Genomic DNA, 22,355 nt, shown 5'->3' on the forward strand with positions numbered 1-22,355 from the left:
TTGTGTCATGTTTGCAAAACTGTGTGTCTCTGCTTGTCAAAGTATGGTGCGTGTATCACTGTGTGTTCAGATTTGTATGTGTGTGTGTGTGTGTGTGTGTGCGCACGTGTGTACGTGCACGTGTATGCATGTGTGTTTGGTGGTCTGGGGTCTAATTTGTAAATCAGAAATATTGGGAATCCATTCAATGAATAAATGATGTTATGACTTCATATTGTGCAGATGAAGTTACTTTACCTCACCAATACTGATATTACTTTGTGTTGTAAACATAATATTAGCTGTTGCCTGGGTTTAATAAAATCAAAACATATAGATCATAACTAATTGCAAGAGAAACTACTTATACATAAGTGCGCTGTGTGAAAGCTGGCCATCTTTCAAAGTAAAGTATCTCTTGTAAATGCCAAAGTGCATTTGCAAGAAACAAGGTAAAACTTTGGGTACTTTCCATGGACACTCACAGGATCACAAATGAAAAGGAGGGGTAGCTCAAGCTTGTCAGATAATTAAAAGAAGAGGTTTGTGTGTGTGTGTGTGTGTGTGTGTGTGCAAACTTTGATATGAAAGTAATGCACAATCAGATTGCCTCATTCCACACTGAGGCAGCCTTGTCGATTAATGTCGGGGTGTTCAGATAGCTCTGTCTCAGTCTGGAGAGGGCTCTTGCTCCTGGATCTTCTGAACAGTCAGACAGTAAAAATGTGTCAGTCAAAATGACCCAGCCTGTACTGGAACCTGCAGTATCTGCTGTGCTGATTTGCTGGACACGAGTGTGAGTCCAGATCCTGAATGTCTTCTGCTCTGATCCTTTGATCCTCCTGGACAGGGCCACCATTGGCAGTCTCTCCTCAGCATGCACGGTTAGAGTGAAAAGATCGCCCTTTCCTGTGTGCTCTCGACTTGCTTCATCTTCGAGTTTTATTTTCAGTTTCAGAACAAAGAGACAAAGAGAATGAATCAGCTCTTTTTGTCTTTGAAACTGAAAGTAAGACTTGAAGCTGAAAATGAAAGTACTCAGTGCGAGCCCTATATAAGTGGCTTGTGTGAAAGTGAGTCAGTTGCCTCCTGTCTTCCAGGGAAGAGTAACTGAACAGTCCAAATAACGAAGTCTCTCTCCTAACCTCTGATACTCCAAAAAATCCAAAGGACAAAATGGATCAGTCCATTGCCTATGAGGCTCTCTCTGCTATCTTGGGGGTTTCTGTGACACCATGCTCTACATCAGAATACGATAACAAAGAGATGGACTCGGGGTCCAACATGTTTTTAACGGTGGGAAACTTTTTGCCTTTTACCATGCTCCGACGTCATGAAAATTCTTTTCTCCCTTCATTCCTTCCTTCATTTCAGTCTTTTTGTGGTGACAGTAGTCATGGCCCATCCTGCGACTGCGATGGAAAAAAACATACTCTCGGGGGTGAAACGAATGATGTTATAACGGAGGTGTTTGTGAACGAGCACTTCTTTGCCCCGGGTTTTAATTTTGATTTTACAAGTTGTTCTTGTTCAGAGAATGAGAAATGTATGCGAGGTGATGAGCCGTACAAGCGGCCATATGGCTGGTACCGTTATGGCATTAAAGTGCTGGGTAAATACGAAGATGGAAACACCTGGCTGGGCCCTTTGGGATGGAGAAGTGAGTCTGCTGAGGGTGAGTGGCCGGTCTCTTACCATGGAACCAGCATTCTGGGTGCTGAAGGGATCATTCAGGAGAACTATTGAGCAGGACCTCGTGAGGCTTACGGCAGAGGAATCTACTCAACACCAAACTTGGACATGGCTGACATCTATGGATGTGGCAAAGAGTTCAAATCAGTGAAGAATGGGAAGACCTACAGAGTTATCCTACAGAACAGGATCAATCCGGAAGAAATGGAAAAAAAAAACAGAGGATATCTGGCTGATTAAAGTTCCTGTGGGAACATCACATGAAGAAGAAGAAAAGAAGGTGATGAGGTCCATTCGACCATATGGTCTTTTGCTAAAGGAAGTTAAGAGCTGAAATTTGAATGGGGTTTGAACCTCAGTTTATTACCTTGCTTGCATTTCAATTCCCCTTTTCCTGCATTTTTCAGCACCTTAAACAAAGAGAATGGCTTTTGTCTTATTTTATCTTTGTTCACCATCATTTATAAGGTGTCTTCCTTTCCACTGTGAAAAAATGTACAATTCCACTGATGTAGATGTTTGCTGTGTTTACAGTGATGTTTGATGTATACTATATAAATTTCCCTAGTTCTTAACTGTGCACTCTTTAAACTACATATACATAGATGTTTAACTGTGATGACTGATATCTATAGAATGATATCTTTAACTCTAACTTTTCAGCGTCAGCTTTCCACATTTATACTTTATTTTCCTTGATGCTGTTCTAGCTTTCAAATATAACCACACAAACTGACCTGATGCAAATAAAGATATTAAATTATATATGTAATGAAAATATCGATATTGCTCATTCAAATAAAGAGACAAAAAACTGTCACAATGGTTTTCTTCATTTTTCCTGGAATAAAAATTGCAGAGTGAACAATTTTTTGTTTGTGCAGAAAACTGAAAAATCACAAAAGATACGTCCTACCACTTTCTGGTCACTAGGGAGCAGTATTTCTATGTAGGCGACACATATTGTGTTTGAGGGTTTTCAATACTGCTGATCAGTGTTTCTCTGGATACGGTCAATACCCTCTCACCCCTCATCCCCTGCCCTGCAGAAGGCCAAGTCTTGAGAAAGTGGTGAGGCACCATTTTTGGAGTAAGGCTCTCTAAGACCACCAAGTGAGTAAGTGAGTAAGAGGAAGCTAAAGTGGTGGGAGGATGCAATACAATTTCATTTTACTTCCAGTTTTCCATATGAGGCCAAATCCATACCAATGAAATGTAGTTTTAATACTCAAAATCTATCATATCAAAATGGTAAATGTCACATCCATACCAAGACACATTCATTTGGTAGAGAAGAGGAAAAGATGAGGTCAGAATGGAATCTTATGGAATGTCTTATTTAATGTGGAGTCACTCTGTTTCTGTGCTACAGAACTTACACAGTCTGTTAAGGAAGCACTACAATCTGATCTTGAAATTAAACCTTGAATGACATTATATTTAAAGCCATTTTGGGGGGGGGGGGGGGGGGGGGGGGGGGGGGGGGTGACAGACGTCTGATGTTCCTCAAAGTTTCAGTTTTAAGTTTAAGTTTACTTCCTTTATTAATCCCACAAACTGGGAAATTCAACCTCTGCATTTTGAGTGCTGTTCACCCACCATTAGGCCATGGCGTTTTCCATTTTGGATTTGTCATATTTCATTTCTACTTGATTCAGATGTTTCTTCAAAAACCTTTGCATTTTCAGGAAATTTTCATGAAACTTTATAATTACAGAAATGTTCCTGCAAATCATACAGTTTCAGCAAGTCTAATAAAACTCTGCAATGTTGAAACAAAGGCTGAGTTTTCACAGCAATTTATGTGTACTTTCAGATTTCTATGTGTGTTTTTATTGGCAACGCTTGTTTTTTTGGTGCATTTGTGAATCTAGTTCAGCACACTGGAGGACGAGCAGAGTCAAACAGGAGAGTAATTGGAGAGCCACAGGAAAGGGTGGGCTTTTCACTTTAACCCTCACTACTTACACCTGCCTATCTCTGTCCATCTATGTCCGCCTCAGTTGCAGTCTGTGGTACATACATTAATGCAATTTGTTGCTTTGCTTACAAGGCTGTGCTTAATTTACAATTAGAAATGAACTTCTCTGTGGCATTTTGCTGACTGTTAGTAGATTGTGTGTTAAACTGAATTTGTTCTGGAGAAGGGGTGAGGTTGTTCAAATGGATATAGTCCAAACCCTGTTTATTTTGATATTCAAAAATACTAAGATATGTGTAAATTTGCATCATTTAAAAACCATATATCTGAGTGTACAATTACATTTACATATTCACAAACGGTGGACTTTTCTTAGCACCACAAATGAAGTTACGGCTACTGTGATCCATTTTAAATTTCAGCAGACCTGATTCTTACTGTGTCGAGTGATGCAAAAATATCTTCAAATGTCATCAGTTTACTGTTTTCTGTTGGTTTTGTATAATTAACTTTTTTTTTTATATGTAAATAATGAAATTGTACCGGAAATATCATTGCTGTGTATTGAAATAAAGGAACGAAAAACCTCTGCGACGGCCCTACAAGCAAATTGTGGAAAACAAAACACAAAACAAAGCGTCGTACCTTAGTGAACCAGTTTTTCTTTTTTGCCTTTTTACCTCCTTTTCCGTGAATGTAGTCATTGCCAGGTCCCTTGTATTTCTATTCTCTATCACCTACACAACTCCCACACTGGCCAGGGAGGGTGTGGGCTACGACATGTCTCCTCCATCACAATTCCACCAGACTGAAAAGGACTATTTCTGAGAAACCACGTTCCTCATAAAAGTGCAAGAATGAAGAGATGGACCTGGGGTCCAAAGTCTTTTTAATGGCAGAAAACCTTTAGGCTTTTCCATGCTCTGACATGTATATATATATACGTGTGTGTGCGTGTGTGTGTGAGTGTGTGAGGCTCTTAAGGAGCTGGCCGTGGTGCAGCTAATTGTTAAGTTCAGTTATTGATCAGGCACAAGTGCAAGAAACGTAGAAGGAAGCAGAAGGATGAACTAAAGATGGATCCGGGTAAACACAGTGCTAATGAGCAGGGGGGCGACAAAAGGGCAAAAGAAGAGACCACCATCCAACATGGAACATGAAACAATGCCAATAGTTGGGATGGTACAAACAACAACTAACAAAATAGCTATATGACCCACTTTATTGTTATTGCTGTACCACTGCTATAACAACAAAGTGGGTCTGCTGAACCACGGTCTGAAATTATAATGAACCGTTCAAAACAGAGCGTCTCAAAGTGCTGAATAATACACGCCAGTGAGTGCCAGGAAATTTACATCTCCAAAAGAAAAAAGACACAGGTCAGCACAAGCATCAGCAGGCAGCATTGATAAGGCAGTGATGTCAATACTGAGAGCAGAGGAACATCCATTACAGAGGGATATGTAATGGAATGGAATATGGGTCATTTGAGCTATCGGTCAGTAGGTAGGGCTCGAATGTAAACGGGTGGCTTAGTTGGAGGCTGTGACTGTAAGATTTTAGCATAAAAGATTAGTTTTTAGCTGCTTCTTGAGGGTTGTGAGAAAGTCTGCAGACTAATAAAAAGTGCTAAATGTCTTTATTTTACACTGCGTATTGTTTGTTAAAGTAAATTTTGATTTCGTGCAGTAATTGACCACAGGACAAGACTCTTGACTTGCCTGCATTATAGTTTGGTGGTTCATGGTGCTTATGTTGTTTTTTTCATCACAACTTAAGCGTTGTTTTATTTTGGTTTTAAAGAAACATTTAAACATGAAAGAAAACCTGAAACTAATACTTTTTAAAAAATTAAATGTTTTAAAATACCTAAAGCATAGCACTGAAGTTTTTTTTTTTTTTGTGGTATATTTTGCGGTGTATCTCATTTGAGGACAATCACATCAAGTGCATTGTAAATTACACAGAGGATTTTATCCTCACGTGACTGTCCACAGAGACAAAGTGTCAGTTTGTCAGTTAACTGTTGTGTGTTTATGAGAAGTGCAGTGAGGTTTGTGTGCCTGAAATTCAGAACTGTCTCTTCCTCGTGTCATACACGTAGCCCCATGCTAATTCACCCAGCTCTTACCAAAAAAAAAAAGAAAAAAAAAAGATTTGATTTGAGAAATGATCACTGAACTCCACTGTTACTGCAAATAGTAGCGTTTGCTTGCTGAGCATTACTCATGTTTTTCACGGAAACCTGTGTGCTGCAGTTATTCCCTTACTGATATTCATTTTGGGGCACTAAAAATGACCTTGTTAAACACTGAAACAATTTAATGTTTGTGAGATAAGAACAGGGTATTTCCAAAGGGAGGGTGATAAAAGCTTTACACATAAAATACACAAATATGTGCAGTATCAAGAGCAGAACTGAAAGTTAAAATCCATTTATTCCACCTTCAGTTTAACATAAATCTTTGGGAGTATGCTAGGAAGTTCTCAAACGCTGTCACAAAAGAAAAGTAATTGAAGAACTCCTCAGCTGGTGTGGTGCTGATTTCCCTGCCTCTGTAATGGGTGTGCTGAATCAAGATGTCAAATTACAGGCGATATCTACTCGTCTAAGAGTCACAGTGAAGCCAATTTCTGAATTAAATTTTAAAAGCAGCACAACCCAGGAGCTGACTGTGCACAACTTTGTCAACAGTGCCTTGGAAGAATTGTGTTTTTCATAAAAATACCAGGACACTATAGTTTCATGTTTTATTTGTAAAAAGGAACAGAGTTTGTAAGTACCTCGTGTGACTACATTAAAGTCGCTAAGTATGTAATTCCTGCTGTATTCTGGAAGCACTTTAAAGGTCATTCCATAAACTTTGGGATTGGACAGGAGCAATCATTGAATGTGTGTTCATTTGAACTTTCAATGAATGAATGAAGAGCTGAAGTTTGCATTCCAATAGACAGACATTCTTGGATACATTCACCATATGATATACACATCCAAAATAGATACCATCTGATAGGCACTCACTAAGGTCTTTGAATCCAGCTGGTCATTACAGTAGATTAAACAGTAGTCCTATGTGCTCTACAAGAGCCAGTGAAGTAGTGTACAACCCATACCCTTTATTTTGAGATTAGGAATTGATTCATTAAATATTGTCACAGGAGAGTGAGGAGACAAGAGTCAAACTGCCAGTTTATCCACTGGAGGAGGACACTTACTGTTGTGAAGTACAACAAAACAACAAATGTATCAGGGGTACTGGGTGGCTGGGCTGGTGTGTGGGTGCTTGGTGCTCAGGGAGTCAGGGAAGGTGCAGTGACTTTGGGCTGGTTGTCTGAGAGGCGAGAACAGGCATTGCTGCAGGCTTGGTCACAGTTGGGTCAGGACGTGAAACTGGAGCAGGCAAAGATCCCTCTACTCGTCTGTTTGGCTGGTGATGGTTCTTCTGGGAGGCAGCTCAGTCAGAATCTGTGAGAGAGGGCAGACACACACACACACACACACACCCCCTGAATTCTTGACCCACCCCTCCCCAGCTTTGATCTTTTGTCTGGAGTACGAAGTGCTCCATGATGAGCTGCAAACCTCCCAAAATCCCGTGTGCCTTTGCTGCTGTTTTGCTGCATCTTGTGCTTTTGTTGATGTAGTTCTCTCACCTGAGGGGTTGCAGTCTTAGTGGTGCTGAAACAGTGCCGCTTGGCCGATTTCCCCGCACAGCATTGATCTACGCCCAGCTGCAGTTGTCAGAATATGTACAAATTTGCTTTGTTTAAGTATCGAAAAATATCTCAATTTACAATTGATCTCTCCTAACGTCCTCTGATTCATTTTAACAATAGAGGAAATTGTTATGTACGTAACAGAGTAGTTTGTGAATACATACATTCTCTTCCTCCAAATAATAATAATAATAAAAAAAGATTGTGCCTTCATTTTTTGTCACAATTGTTCAAACAAATATAAATGCAAATCAAAAAGAACACATTACAGTTTGGTTCTTTAAATATCTGGACAACAGAGAAAGGGGCGAGTGTGCAACATTCAGCTCATGCAGCAGCTTTAGACACTGAAATAAATGGTTTAAAGTGATGGGGGAAGAAATCCAGGTTTTCAGGACCCAGTTGCAGAGACAATGCAAGGGGTGTTGAGTTTGAAACTTTGCCTTTACTCTAAAGCCAAAAAAACCCCCCATGATAATCAAAGTAAACAAAACTGTATTAGTACACAAAAGAAACACAGACAATGCTCTCAGAACATCGAAAGAAAATGTTAAATAAAGGAAGTCACAGACAGTCAATCTCGGTGGTATTCCAGAAAGGAGGTTTAGTGAAAACTCAGAGTAAGTTAACTCAGAGTAAGTAGTAGACCTCCTAATAAGAGAACCCTATGTCTTCATTCTCCTAGCAAAACAAAGCCATAGAGCTCTGCTATTAGGAGGTTTGCTACTTACTCTAAGTTAACTTACTCTGAGTTTTCACTGAACCTGCTTTCTGAAACAAAACAGCAGTCATTAAACACAGGGCCTAACAAGGCTCAGATGTGAGACAGACTTCTTCACTGAGTCACCACAGTGAACTGCCCTCTGCTGCCACCTGTCTCCTGGGTGCCTAATGACAAATCATTTTTGAACAAGCAATTAAAAAGTTTGAATTTGTCAGCGCATCATAGACAGGTCTTAATATAATGCAAATATCCAAGTTCATGCTGCCTTTTTACCAACTTAAAGACATTTCTCAGTCCATCAAATTTGAAGATCTGAATTTTGTATCCCATTATGTTGTATTCTCTTCAACATATATTTGACATTCTTTTGTAAATGAAATTTCTGTGACTTATCAACAGTTAGAGATTCATGCTGTGTATCTCTTCACCACTTGGTGGCTTTCAGGCATTTGCTATTGCTTTCATATCCCATCACTAAACTGATGACTATATTGAATGAAGTGGATTCCCATCAGCTGACACTGAATGAAGTAGACCAGTCTCAAAAAAAGTTTTTTCTCCTTTTCTCATCCTTGACTATCCAGAATGGCACAACTTTGCAAAGTTCAGATCAAGACTTCTCCTAATTAATATCATCAGTAGCCTGATTTTTCCTTTTCATACATGCATGTCGATATGAGAATGTCACATCATACTGGGGGGATGTGGACCTGTATTACAATTTGTTTATTTCTGTGATGTGTTTTCATTGGTTTTAAAATGCTCACTCCACAAAGTAAAATGCTACATATAGTATTCAACATGAATTTAAAAATATATCTCATATATTATATATGTAATGTGGGTACAAGGATATCTGCACATTGATTCCCACTGTGCAAGATAAACAGAAAAATAAAGGGGTTGGAACAGGTACACCATGTTTTCAAACTCTCTGCAGTAACAGAAAACACTAAAATAGACATTAATTGAAGCAAACAGATGATGTAATCATACAATCGCAGCCTCTACAGTATGTCTTCCAACCATCGTTTACCCAGACAACATTACAATGTCTCTTCACATGAAATGGATCTCAGGATCTAGAGGGATCTGTACAAAAATGATGGTCGATTGAAAAAGGATTCCAGAATTTTGTAAATACTTGTGTGGGCCATCCAAGAATATATGTTAGGTTTCTGTATTTTAAAAAAATGGATGTTTTAAACTCAGTTTTGTTGGACTCTGAGTGCTTCAGTCAGATTCCAGCCAAAGATGCTAATATGCACTTCTCACTGCCAGCCACGCTACAGCCTCCATCATGTTTCAACTTGAGTGTTTAAAAGTATATTCTGAGATTTTACAATAACTTGACTGCTTTTGTCTGTAATTCATTACAATTCATTATACATCATAGACACGGTACAGATAGATCCTGCCCCCACAGGATCCTGAGGGTTACTGCTTCGCTTCCAAGAAATGCTTCTCTTCTGTGAAATGCTTTTTCATAGCAGTGCAGAGAAACAGCTGCATAAAAGAGGAGAGGGGATGGGAGGGGCTCTACGCATGCGCATGTGTGCACACATACCACATAAGTTCCCTGAGGATTCATTCGGAAAAAACTAAATGAAAAATAATCTAACAATCGCTATCTAGTCATGCAATTCATTAGTCATGCAATTCGTTTTACAACCTTGGAAGACTGAGCCAGTTAAAGTTCCGTGAGAGAAGTTATAAGGAGCTCAAAGGAATTTACCAAGCAAACACTTTACCTTCTCTTTGTGAAACAAAACTGAAAGTTAGAATATGCACTGCCAGTCTCTAGTTCAACATTCATTTGTCAGTACGCACACGAGATCTCACATACCGTCAGGAAAAACACACTACTAAAGAACTCCACAGTCACCGCAGTGCTGATTTGTTTGTCAGTAAAATGAGTGTTCTGGATGAAGATATCAAATTAGAGGCACTCTCTGCTCTGATGGGAGTCCGTGTGAAGAGATATTCTGAGGAGATTTCCAAAAACAGCGGAGCACAGGAACTGACCATAAACAACTTTGTCTCCGGGGCCTTGCTGGGCTTTCCATTGCTTTATGAAGTTGTTGAACAAGTGACATCACTACTAAAGTCACTTTTTTTTGGAGGTACATCTGAGAATTCCAGCACATCTGGTGGTGCCGATGTCAAAGAGCTCTTTGTGCGGGAAAGTGAGTTCTTTGATCCACAGTTTGATTATGACTTCACAAATACTTCAGATTCTGGAAGGTGCATGAGGGGAAATGAACCATACAAGCGCCCATGTGGCTGGATGCGGATCGCTCTGAAAGTTCGGGATAAATACCCAGATGGAAACACCTGGCTGGGCCCTGACGGCTGGAGAAGCGAGTCTGCTGAAGGCGAATGGCCGGTCTCCTATCATGGCACCAATTCACCCAGCTCTTACCAAAAAAAAAAAGAAAAAAAAAAGATTTGATTTGAGAAATGATCACTGAACTCCACTGTTACTGCAAATAGTAGCGTTTGCTTGCTGAGCATTACTCATGTTTTTCACGGAAACCTGTGTGCTGCAGTTATTCCCTTACTGATATTCATTTTGGGGCACTAAAAATGACCTTGTTAAACACTGAAACAATTTAATGTTTGTGAGATAAGAACAGGGTATTTCCAAAGGGAGGGTGATAAAAGCTTTACACATAAAATACACAAATATGTGCAGTATCAAGAGCAGAACTGAAAGTTAAAATCCATTTATTCCACCTTCAGTTTAACATAAATCTTTGGGAGTATGCTAGGAAGTTCTCAAACGCTGTCACAAAAGAAAAGTAATTGAAGAACTCCTCAGCTGGTGTGGTGCTGATTTCCCTGCCTCTGTAATGGGTGTGCTGAATCAAGATGTCAAATTACAGGCGATATCTACTCGTCTAAGAGTCACAGTGAAGCCAATTTCTGAATTAAATTTTAAAAGCAGCACAACCCAGGAGCTGACTGTGCACAACTTTGTCAACAGTGCCTTGGAAGAATTGTGTTTTTCATAAAAATACCAGGACACTATAGTTTCATGTTTTATTTGTAAAAAGGAACAGAGTTTGTAAGTACCTCGTGTGACTACATTAAAGTCGCTAAGTATGTAATTCCTGCTGTATTCTGGAAGCACTTTAAAGGTCATTCCATAAACTTTGGGATTGGACAGGAGCAATCATTGAATGTGTGTTCATTTGAACTTTCAATGAATGAATGAAGAGCTGAAGTTTGCATTCCAATAGACAGACATTCTTGGATACATTCACCATATGATATACACATCCAAAATAGATACCATCTGATAGGCACTCACTAAGGTCTTTGAATCCAGCTGGTCATTACAGTAGATTAAACAGTAGTCCTATGTGCTCTACAAGAGCCAGTGAAGTAGTGTACAACCCATACCCTTTATTTTGAGATTAGGAATTGATTCATTAAATATTGTCACAGGAGAGTGAGGAGACAAGAGTCAAACTGCCAGTTTATCCACTGGAGGAGGACACTTACTGTTGTGAAGTACAACAAAACAACAAATGTATCAGGGGTACTGGGTGGCTGGGCTGGTGTGTGGGTGCTTGGTGCTCAGGGAGTCAGGGAAGGTGCAGTGACTTTGGGCTGGTTGTCTGAGAGGCGAGAACAGGCATTGCTGCAGGCTTGGTCACAGTTGGGTCAGGACGTGAAACTGGAGCAGGCAAAGATCCCTCTACTCGTCTGTTTGGCTGGTGATGGTTCTTCTGGGAGGCAGCTCAGTCAGAATCTGTGAGAGAGGGCAGACACACACACACACACACACACCCCCTGAATTCTTGACCCACCCCTCCCCAGCTTTGATCTTTTGTCTGGAGTACGAAGTGCTCCATGATGAGCTGCAAACCTCCCAAAATCCCGTGTGCCTTTGCTGCTGTTTTGCTGCATCTTGTGCTTTTGTTGATGTAGTTCTCTCACCTGAGGGGTTGCAGTCTTAGTGGTGCTGAAACAGTGCCGCTTGGCCGATTTCCCCGCACAGCATTGATCTACGCCCAGCTGCAGTTGTCAGAATATGTACAAATTTGCTTTGTTTAAGTATCGAAAAATATCTCAATTTACAATTGATCTCTCCTAACGTCCTCTGATTCATTTTAACAATAGAGGAAATTGTTATGTACGTAACAGAGTAGTTTGTGAATACATACATTCTCTTCCTCCAAATAATAATAATAATAAAAAAGATTGTGCCTTCATTTTTTGTCACAATTGTTCAAACAAATATAAATGCAAATCAAAAAGAACACATTACAGTTTGGTTCTTTAAATATCTGGACAACAGAGAAAGGGGCGAGTGTGCAACATTCAGCTCATGCAGCAGCTTTAGACACTGAAATAAATGGTTTAAAGTGATGGGGGAAGAAATCCAGGTTTTCAGGACCCAGTTGCAGAGACAATGCAAGGGGTGTTGAGTTTGAAACTTTGCCTTTACTCTAAAGCCAAAAAAACCCCCCATGATAATCAAAGTAAACAAAACTGTATTAGTACACAAAAGAAACACAGACAATGCTCTCAGAACATCAAAAGAAAATGTTAAATAAAGGAAGTCACAGACAGTCAATCTCGGTGGTATTCCAGAAAGGAGGTTTAGTGAAAACTCAGAGTAAGTTAACTCAGAGTAAGTAGTAGACCTCCTAATAAGAGAACCCTATGTCTTCATTCTCCTAGCAAAACAAAGCCATAGAGCTCTGCTATTAGGAGGTTTGCTACTTACTCTAAGTTAACTTACTCTGAGTTTTCACTGAACCTGCTTTCTGAAACAAAACAGCAGTCATTAAACACAGGGCCTAACAAGGCTCAGATGTGAGACAGACTTCTTCACTGAGTCACCACAGTGAACTGCCCTCTGCTGCCACCTGTCTCCTGGGTGCCTAATGACAAATCATTTTTGAACAAGCAATTAAAAAGTTTGAATTTGTCAGCGCATCATAGACAGGTCTTAATATAATGCAAATATCCAAGTTCATGCTGCCTTTTTACCAACTTAAAGACATTTCTCAGTCCATCAAATTTGAAGATCTGAATTTTGTATCCCATTATGTTGTATTCTCTTCAACATATATTTGACATTCTTTTGTAAATGAAATTTCTGTGACTTATCAACAGTTAGAGATTCATGCTGTGTATCTCTTCACCACTTGGTGGCTTTCAGGCATTTGCTATTGCTTTCATATCCCATCACTAAACTGATGACTATATTGAATGAAGTGGATTCCCATCAGCTGACACTGAATGAAGTAGACCAGTCTCAAAAAAAGTTTTTCTCCTTTTCTCATCCTTGACTATCCAGAATGGCACAACTTTGCAAAGTTCAGATCAAGACTTCTCCTAATTAATATCATCAGTAGCCTGATTTTTCCTTTTCATACATGCATGTCGATATGAGAATGTCACATCATACTGGGGGATGTGGACCTGTATTACAATTTGTTTATTTCTGTGATGTGTTTTCATTGGTTTTAAAATGCTCACTCCACAAAGTAAAATGCTACATATAGTATTCAACATGAATTTAAAAATATATCTCATATATTATATATGTAATGTGGGTACAAGGATATCTGCACATTGATTCCCACTGTGCAAGATAAACAGAAAAATAAAGGGGTTGGAACAGGTACACCATGTTTTCAAACTCTCTGCAGTAACAGAAAACACTAAAATAGACATTAATTGAAGCAAACAGATGATGTAATCATACAATCGCAGCCTCTACAGTATGTCTTCCAACCATCGTTTACCCAGACAACATTACAATGTCTCTTCACATGAAATGGATCTCAGGATCTAGAGGGATCTGTACAAAAATGATGGTCGATTGAAAAAGGATTCCAGAATTTTGTAAATACTTGTGTGGGCCATCCAAGAATATATGTTAGGTTTCTGTATTTTAAAAAAATGGATGTTTTAAACTCAGTTTTGTTGGACTCTGAGTGCTTCAGTCAGATTCCAGCCAAAGATGCTAATATGCACTTCTCACTGCCAGCCACGCTACAGCCTCCATCATGTTTCAACTTGAGTGTTTAAAAGTATATTCTGAGATTTTACAATAACTTGACTGCTTTTGTCTGTAATTCATTACAATTCATTATACATCATAGACACGGTACAGATAGATCCTGCCCCCACAGGATCCTGAGGGTTACTGCTTCGCTTCCAAGAAATGCTTCTCTTCTGTGAAATGCTTTTTCATAGCAGTGCAGAGAAACAGCTGCATAAAAGAGGAGAGGGGATGGGAGGGGCTCTACGCATGCGCATGTGTGCACACATACCACATAAGTTCCCTGAGGATTCATTCGGAAAAAACTAAATGAAAAATAATCTAACAATCGCTATCTAGTCATGCAATTCATTAGTCATGCAATTCGTTTTACAACCTTGGAAGACTGAGCCAGTTAAAGTTCCGTGAGAGAAGTTATAAGGAGCTCAAAGGAATTTACCAAGCAAACACTTTACCTTCTCTTTGTGAAACAAAACTGAAAGTTAGAATATGCACTGCCAGTCTCTAGTTCAACATTCATTTGTCAGTACGCACACGAGATCTCACATACCGTCAGGAAAAACACACTACTAAAGAACTCCACAGTCACCGCAGTGCTGATTTGTTTGTCAGTAAAATGAGTGTTCTGGATGAAGATATCAAATTAGAGGCACTCTCTGCTCTGATGGGAGTCCGTGTGAAGAGATATTCTGAGGAGATTTCCAAAAACAGCGGAGCACAGGAACTGACCATAAACAACTTTGTCTCCGGGGCCTTGCTGGGCTTTCCATTGCTTTATGAAGTTGTTGAACAAGTGACATCACTACTAAAGTCACTTTTTTTTGGAGGTACATCTGAGAATTCCAGCACATCTGGTGGTGCCGATGTCAAAGAGCTCTTTGTGCGGGAAAGTGAGTTCTTTGATCCACAGTTTGATTATGACTTCACAAATACTTCAGATTCTGGAAGGTGCATGAGGGGAAATGAACCATACAAGCGCCCATGTGGCTGGATGCGGATCGCTCTGAAAGTTCGGGATAAATACCCAGATGGAAACACCTGGCTGGGCCCTGACGGCTGGAGAAGCGAGTCTGCTGAAGGCGAATGGCCGGTCTCCTATCATGGCACCAGCACTGACGGTGCTAAAGGGATCATTCAGTCCCACTATAAGGTAGGCCCTCGTAAGCTTTACGGCAGAGGAGTCTACTCAACCCCGGATTTGGACGTGGCCCGCCAGTTCTGCACGGAGTTCAAATCTGAGAAAAATGGAAAGACTTACAGAGTCATCATGCAGAACAGAATCAATCCAAACCGCAGGAAAATCTGCAAAAGAGCGGACTTTTGGTTAATTCCTGTTCCAGAGGGCACATCATCTGCTTCTGAACGAGCAATTGTGGAGAGTTCTATTCGCCCATATGGTCTTCTGATAAAAGAAATGTAGAATAAAAATACTGATGGGAATTTGAACCTTTTTGTTATTTTGATTTACATGCTTTTCATATTCTGCTAATCTCTCATAAGCTGCTTTTGTGTCTGTATTATACAACACACATATTTGGAAAAAAAATAGCAAATCAGTAAATTCGCAACCTACATTGAATGTGGATCTTCACTACTGCATTTTCATTTACAAATCTTCTTTCAGGGATTGGAACAATTGTACATTTTCATAGAAATGAATATTTTCTATGACTGGTGTATCTAAAAAATGTCTTTCCATCTGTATTCTTTATTTGTCTTTCACGGTGTTTGGTTGTCAGTTTTCATGTACATCCACATAATTGGACCAGACCAAAAATGAAATAAAAGTGGAATTGTAATGGAAATGTCACCACTTGTTACATTACATGAAGTAAAAGAAAATTGCCAAAACATCGCTCTTCATCAATCCTGTAACAGAAAGTAGAGTGTGAGCAGTTGTGCAAGAGCGAAAATCACAAACAGCATGCTCTACATATTTCTAGCCAATAGGAGGCAGTAGTAATATGTGGATGAAACATATGGGATCTACATGTGCACTCACCAGGAATCATCTTTTCAGTGCTCTTCGAGGGTCTCGAACACTGATCATCACAGAGGATTTAGCGGTTGTTCCTCGTCCACCTACAAAAGTTTGTGGGCTAGAGTTTCCATGGAGACGCTCTACACCCCGTCCTCCTGCTCCAAATGCCCAGTCTCGAGGAAGTGGTGAGGCACCATTTGAGGAATAAGACACTGTAGGGCCATTAGCTGAAAGAGAAAAACAAAGTTGAAAATGTAAGAAAAAATATATATATATATATATATTATATATATTTAAAAATTCAATACTCCTCATACCTCAGCTACACAAGGACACAACTACCACTTGTGTTTTATTTTACATTTAGGAAACATTAAATCAAGAAATTCACCTGTTTGTCCAGGTGCTCCTGAATTCACGTAATTTTGTGAGTTACTCTGAAGCTCAGTTTTCACCTATGGACAGGCAAAACCAAACCTGATTTTAAATGAACACCATTTACCAACCTGTTCACCATACAGTATATGGCAGTTTCATGGAGCAACCTGCAGAAAAGATTATGAGAAGAAGTGTGGTTTGTTTCATTCAACAAAGGTGGAACATTTAACATCAATCTGTGGTAATTAATAATCTAATGGTTGGTATGACTGGTACATCAGAAATTATTCATGATCCGCTTAAAAACAAACACCCTACTCTCCAATTTTTTGCAAGTCTCCAGCCCTTCCAGAATAGAGAGTTAGACAGCCTTTGAAGAGAGAAACGTATCTGAAATCAAGAGTTCACATAAGATTTCTAGACCATTAAACAGTTCAACAATGAAAAAGAAAATGGGACATACAAATGCAGAGGCCAAAAAAGTTAATGAGGAGGGAGCTCCTAGACAACCTGCTTTAGCTTCATTATACTTCGTTTTGGCCATTCGAATCGTTAAAACTAAGACATTTGGTGTGTAACCTACCCTCGTGTGAGACGAATGATGTCTCCGAGACGGTAATGCTGCCGGTCTTGTCTGCAACCTTACATGAGCGTACCTCATGCCAGTAATTGCATGGGTTCTCATATTAATGAAAAAAGAGAGGTTTTTAATGTTATATTTTCAGGTAGCTTTGTATGCTAAAACAGGGATCCGACTGAAGCACTCAGAGTCCAACAAAACCGAGTTTAAAACATCCATTTCTTTGTATTACAGAAAGCTGATGTATATTCTTGGATGGCCCACACAAGCAGTTTCAAAATTCTGGAATCCTTTTTTTAAATCGACCATCATTTTTGTACAGATCCCTCTAGATCCTGAGATCCATTTCATGTGAAGAGACATTGTAATGTTGTCTGGGTAAACAAAGGTTGTAACACATACAAATAAATAACAAATAACGTAATGTCTATATTAGTGTTTTCTGTTACTGCAGAGAGTTTGAAAACATGGTGTACCTGTTCCAACCCCTTTATTTTTCTATTTATCTTGCACAGTTGGGAATCAATGTGCAGATATCCTTGTACCCACATTGCGTATAATATATGGTATATTTTTAAATTCAATTCATTTTTGTGGTGTGAGTTTTCCAACTAGAGCCTCTTTAGTAAACTGCCCACTGCTGCCACCTGTCTCCTGGGTGCCTCATGACAAAACATTTTTGAAAAAGCAAATAAAAAGTTTGAATTCGTCAGCACATCATAGACGGGTCTTAATATGATGCAAATATCCATTTTCATGCTGCATTTTTGCCAACTAAAATATGTTTCCTAATCCATCAAATTTGAAGATTTGAATTTTGCATCCCGTTATGTTGCATTCCCTTCAGCATATATTTGATATTCTTTTGTAAATGGGCACAAATTTCTGTGACTTATCAACAGTTAGAGATTCACGCTGTGTATCTCTTCACCACTTGGTGGCTTTCAGGCATTTGCTAGGCTTTCATATCCCATCACTAAACTGATGACTATATTGAATGAGGTGGATTTCCATCAGCTGACACTGAATGAAGTAGACCAGTCCTAAAAAAAGTTTTTCTCATCCCTGACTATCCAGAATGGCACAACTTTGCAAATTTCAGATCAAGACTTCTCCTAATTAATATCATCAGCAGCCTGATTTTTCCTTTTCACACATGCATGACATTATGAGGACAGAATGTCATATCACACAGGAGGGATGTGGACCTGGATTACAATTTATTTATTTATTTCTGTTATGTGTTTTCATTGGTTTTAAAATGCTCACTCCACAAATATGGATTGAATTTAAAAATATACCATATATTATACGCAATGTGGGTACAAGGATATCGGCAAATTGATTCCCACTGTGCAAGATAAACAGAAAAATAAAGGGGTTGGAACAGGTACACCATGTTTTCAAACTCTCTGCAATAACAGAAAACACTAAAATAGACATTAATTGAAGCAAACAAATAACGTAATCATACAATCGCAGCCTCTGCAGTATGTGTTACAACCTTCGTTTACCCAGACAACATTACAATGTCTCTTCACAAGAAATGGACCTCAGGATTTAGAGGGAACTGTACAAAAATGATGGTCGATTTAAAAAAAGGATTCCAGAATTCTGAAAATGCTTGTGTGGGCCATCCAGGAATATATCTCAACTTTCTGTGATACAAAGAAATGGATGTTTTAAACTCAGTTTTGTTGGACTCCGAGTGCTTCAGTCAGATTCCAACCAAGGATATTAATATACAATTCTCACTGCCAGCCATGCTACAGCCTCCATCATGTTAACGAAAGCCTTTCTTTCAACTGGAGTGTAAGTATACTCTGAGATTTTACAATAACTTGCCTGCTTTGCAGCTGAAAACAGAAAGGAAAAACTCATTATAAATCATAGATAGGGTATAGCTAGATCCTGTCATCTACAGGATCCTGAGGGTTACGGCTGTGTTCACAAGAGGTGTTCCTCTACATAAAGGAACATATAGCATTCCTCTATGATGAATGCTTTGAAGACTTTAAATAGCCGTACAGAGAGAGTGCTGTATAATGGAGGAGTGGGGTTGGGAGCGGCTTTATGTAAGAACACGTGTTCACAAGGGATTCATTCGGGAAAAATATAAATGAAAAATAACCCGTAACAAGGGCTAATCATGCAGTTCAAAACGTTTAACGACCTTAGAAGATGAAGCCAGTTAAAGTTCCCTGAGAGAGGTTTTAAATATTTCCCAAAGGAGCTGAAAGGACTTCACAAAACAAACAACACTTTAGTGTCTCTCTTTGAAGCAAAACTGAAAATTAGAGTATTTCCTGCCAAACTGTAGTCCAACGTACATTTGTGTGAGAACGTACACATGTTCTCACACACCATCAGGAAAAACAGACAGGTAAAGTCTGGATGAAGATATCAAATTAGAGGCACTCTTTGCTCTGATGGGAGTCCATGTGAAGAGACTTTGAGGAGATTTCCAAAAACAGCGGAGTTCAAGAGTTGACTATAAACAACTTTATCTTCGGTGCCCTGTTGGGCTTTCCACCACATCTGGGAGCTGTTTAACAAGTGACAACACTAAAGTCACTTTTTTTTGGGAGGTACATCTGAGAATTCCAGCACATGTGGTGCTACTGTCAGAGAATTCATTGTGCGGGAAGAAAAGTTCTTTGACCCAGTTTGATTTTGACTTCACGAATATTTCAGACTCTGATACATGTATGCGAAGAAATGAACCATAGAAACGCCCATGTGGCTGGATGCGGATCGCTCTGAAAGTTCGGGATAAATACCCAGATGGAAACACCTGGCTGGGCCCTGACGGTTGGAGAAGTGAGTCTGTGGAGGGTGAATGGCCGGTCTCCTATCATGGCACCAGTATTGACGGTGCTGAGGGGATTTATCAGTCCCACTATATGTCAGGACCTGGTGAAGCTCATGGGAGAGGAATCTACTCAACCCCAGTTTTGGATGAGGCTGGTGAATACTGCAAGGAGTTCAGATCAATCGAGAAGGGGAAGACTTAAAGTTATCATGCAGAACAGGATCAATCCAAAACGCAGGATAATCTGATAATTCCTGTTCCAAAGGGCACATCATCTGCTGCTGAAAGAGAAATTGTGGAGAGTTCTATTCGCCCATATGGTCTTCTGATAAAAGAAGTGTAGAATTAAAATATCGATGGCAAGTTTAACCTTTTCATAATTTTGGTTAATATGCTTTTCAACTGCTTTTGCGTCTGCATTATACAATAAACATCTGAAAAAAAAAACTTTGTATCTAATATGTGCTTTCACAATCTACCTTGAACGTGGGTCTTAACTACTTTCCATTTACAAAATCTAGGTTTCTTTCAGGTATTTCAATGATCATGCATTTTCACAGACATGAATATTTTCCATGACTGGTCTGTTTAAAAAATGTCAGGTCTTCAAGTATTCTATCTGTATTCTTTATTTGTCTTTAATGGTCTTGTCAGTTTTTATGCACATCCACATAATTGGACCAGACCAAAAATGAAATAAAAGTGGAATTGTAATGGAAATGTCACCACTTGTTACATTACATGAAGTAAAAGAAAATTGCCAAAACATCGCTCTTCATCAATCCTGTAACAGAAAGTAGAGTGTGAGCAGTTGTGCAAGAGCGAAAATCACAAACAGCATGCTCTACATATTTCTAGCCAATAGGAGGCAGTAGTAATATGTGGACGAAACATATGGGATCTACATGTGCACTCACCAGGAATCATCTTTTCAGTGCTCTTCGAGGGTCTCGAACACTGATCATCACAGAGGATTTAGCAGTTGTTCCTCGTCCCCCTACAAAAGTCTGTGGGCTAGAGTTTCCATGGAGACGCTCTACACCCCGTCCTCCTGCTCCAAATGCCCAGTCTCGAGGAAGTGGTGAGGCACCATTTGAGGAATAAGACACTGTGGGGCCATTAGCTGAAAGAGAAAAACAAAGTTGAAAATGTAAAAAAAAATATATATATTATATATATTTAAAAATTCAATACTCCTCATACCTCAGCTACACAAGGACACAACTACCACTTGTGTTTTATTTTACATTTAGGAAATATAAAAATCAAGAAATTCACCTGTTTGTCCAGGTGCTCCTGAATTCACGTAATTTTGTGAGTTACTCTGAAGCTCAGTTTTCACCTATGGACAGGCAAAAACAAACCTGATTTTAAATGAACACCATTTACCAACCTGTTCACCATACAGTATATGGCAATTTAGTGGAGCAAATATACAAGAAATACCTCAAAGGTTACATACACTTCGTAGAATACATGCACTCACAGGTTTGTTTATCTGGTTGATTTGAGCAAGCACCTCTGGGTTAGGTTCACTGAAATTTGGCACCTCAGAGAAAACCATACAAAACCTGCAGAAAAGATTGAGAGAAGAAGTGTGGTTTGTTTCATTCAACAAAGGTGGAACATTTAAAATCAACCTGTGGTAATTAATAATCTAATAGTCAGTATGAGTGGTACATCAGAAATTATTCATGATCCGCTTAAAAACAAACACCCTACTCTCCAATTTTTTGCAAGTCTCCAGCCCTTCCAGAATAGAGAGTTAGACAGCCTTTGAAGAGAGAAGCGTATCTGAAATCAAGAGTTCACATAAGATTTCTAGACTATTAAACAGTCCAACAATGAAAAAGAAAATGGGACATACAAACACAGAGGCCAAAAAAGGTAATGAGGAGGGAGCTTCTAGACAGCCTACTTTAGCTTCATTATACTTCGTTTTGGCCATTCGAATCGTTAAAACTAAGACATTTGGTGTGTAACCTACCCTCGCGTGAGACGAATGATGTCTCCGGTTTGAATAAAGCTGCCTGCCTCATCCCAAACGGAGACGGTAATGCTGCCGGTCTTGTCTGCAACTTTACATGAGCGTACCTCATGCCCGTCTTTAGTCTTAGTTACACGGCCTAAAATCAAGTTAAACAGCATACAGACTAAATCACCTGGCGTCCCTGGATCGAACGCTTAACAAATAAAACAATCCTGAGACGAGGCGTCGCTAAAAGGCACATACTTTCTAAGGCAAATCTGAAATAAATAAAATATATATATAAAAATAGAAGCAGTGTAGCTCAAAACTAACCAGCCTTCTTTAAACTTCTTAAGCGACTCACCGATTTCCAATACTATGAAAACAACATTGACATTTTTCAATCCAGGCTTTAAATCTTTGATCAACGTATTGCCTGCGTCGGTGGGAGTATTTGACATGGCCAACAGCACACAAATTAGGTCGGCCTACGCTTATTCCAGTGGTACCGTAGAATTTGGTCAAAGGAAACTGTTTTCGCCCAAGTGTAACACGCTGAGATACGATTAATCTA

General features: G+C 39.4%; 1 protein-coding gene across 1 annotated transcript; it reads right to left on the reverse strand.

Moving 5' to 3' along the window:
• Window positions 1-20,848: 20,848 nt before the first annotated feature.
• On the reverse strand, window positions 20,849-22,242 carry nabp1b (nucleic acid binding protein 1b). Its single transcript, XM_030782845.1, has 5 exons — window positions 22,146-22,242; window positions 21,800-21,938; window positions 21,535-21,606; window positions 21,299-21,383; window positions 20,849-20,935 (listed from the first exon to the last, which is right to left on the reverse strand). Exons 1-5 carry the CDS (start codon window positions 22,240-22,242, stop codon window positions 20,849-20,851), a joined length of 480 nt encoding a protein of 159 aa, XP_030638705.1.
• Between the last annotated feature and the right edge of the window lie 113 nt (window positions 22,243-22,355).

The sequence above is a fragment of the Chanos chanos genome, chromosome 8 (assembly GCF_902362185.1).
Source record: "Chanos chanos chromosome 8, fChaCha1.1, whole genome shotgun sequence".
Taxonomy (NCBI): Eukaryota; Metazoa; Chordata; class Actinopteri; order Gonorynchiformes; family Chanidae; genus Chanos; species Chanos chanos.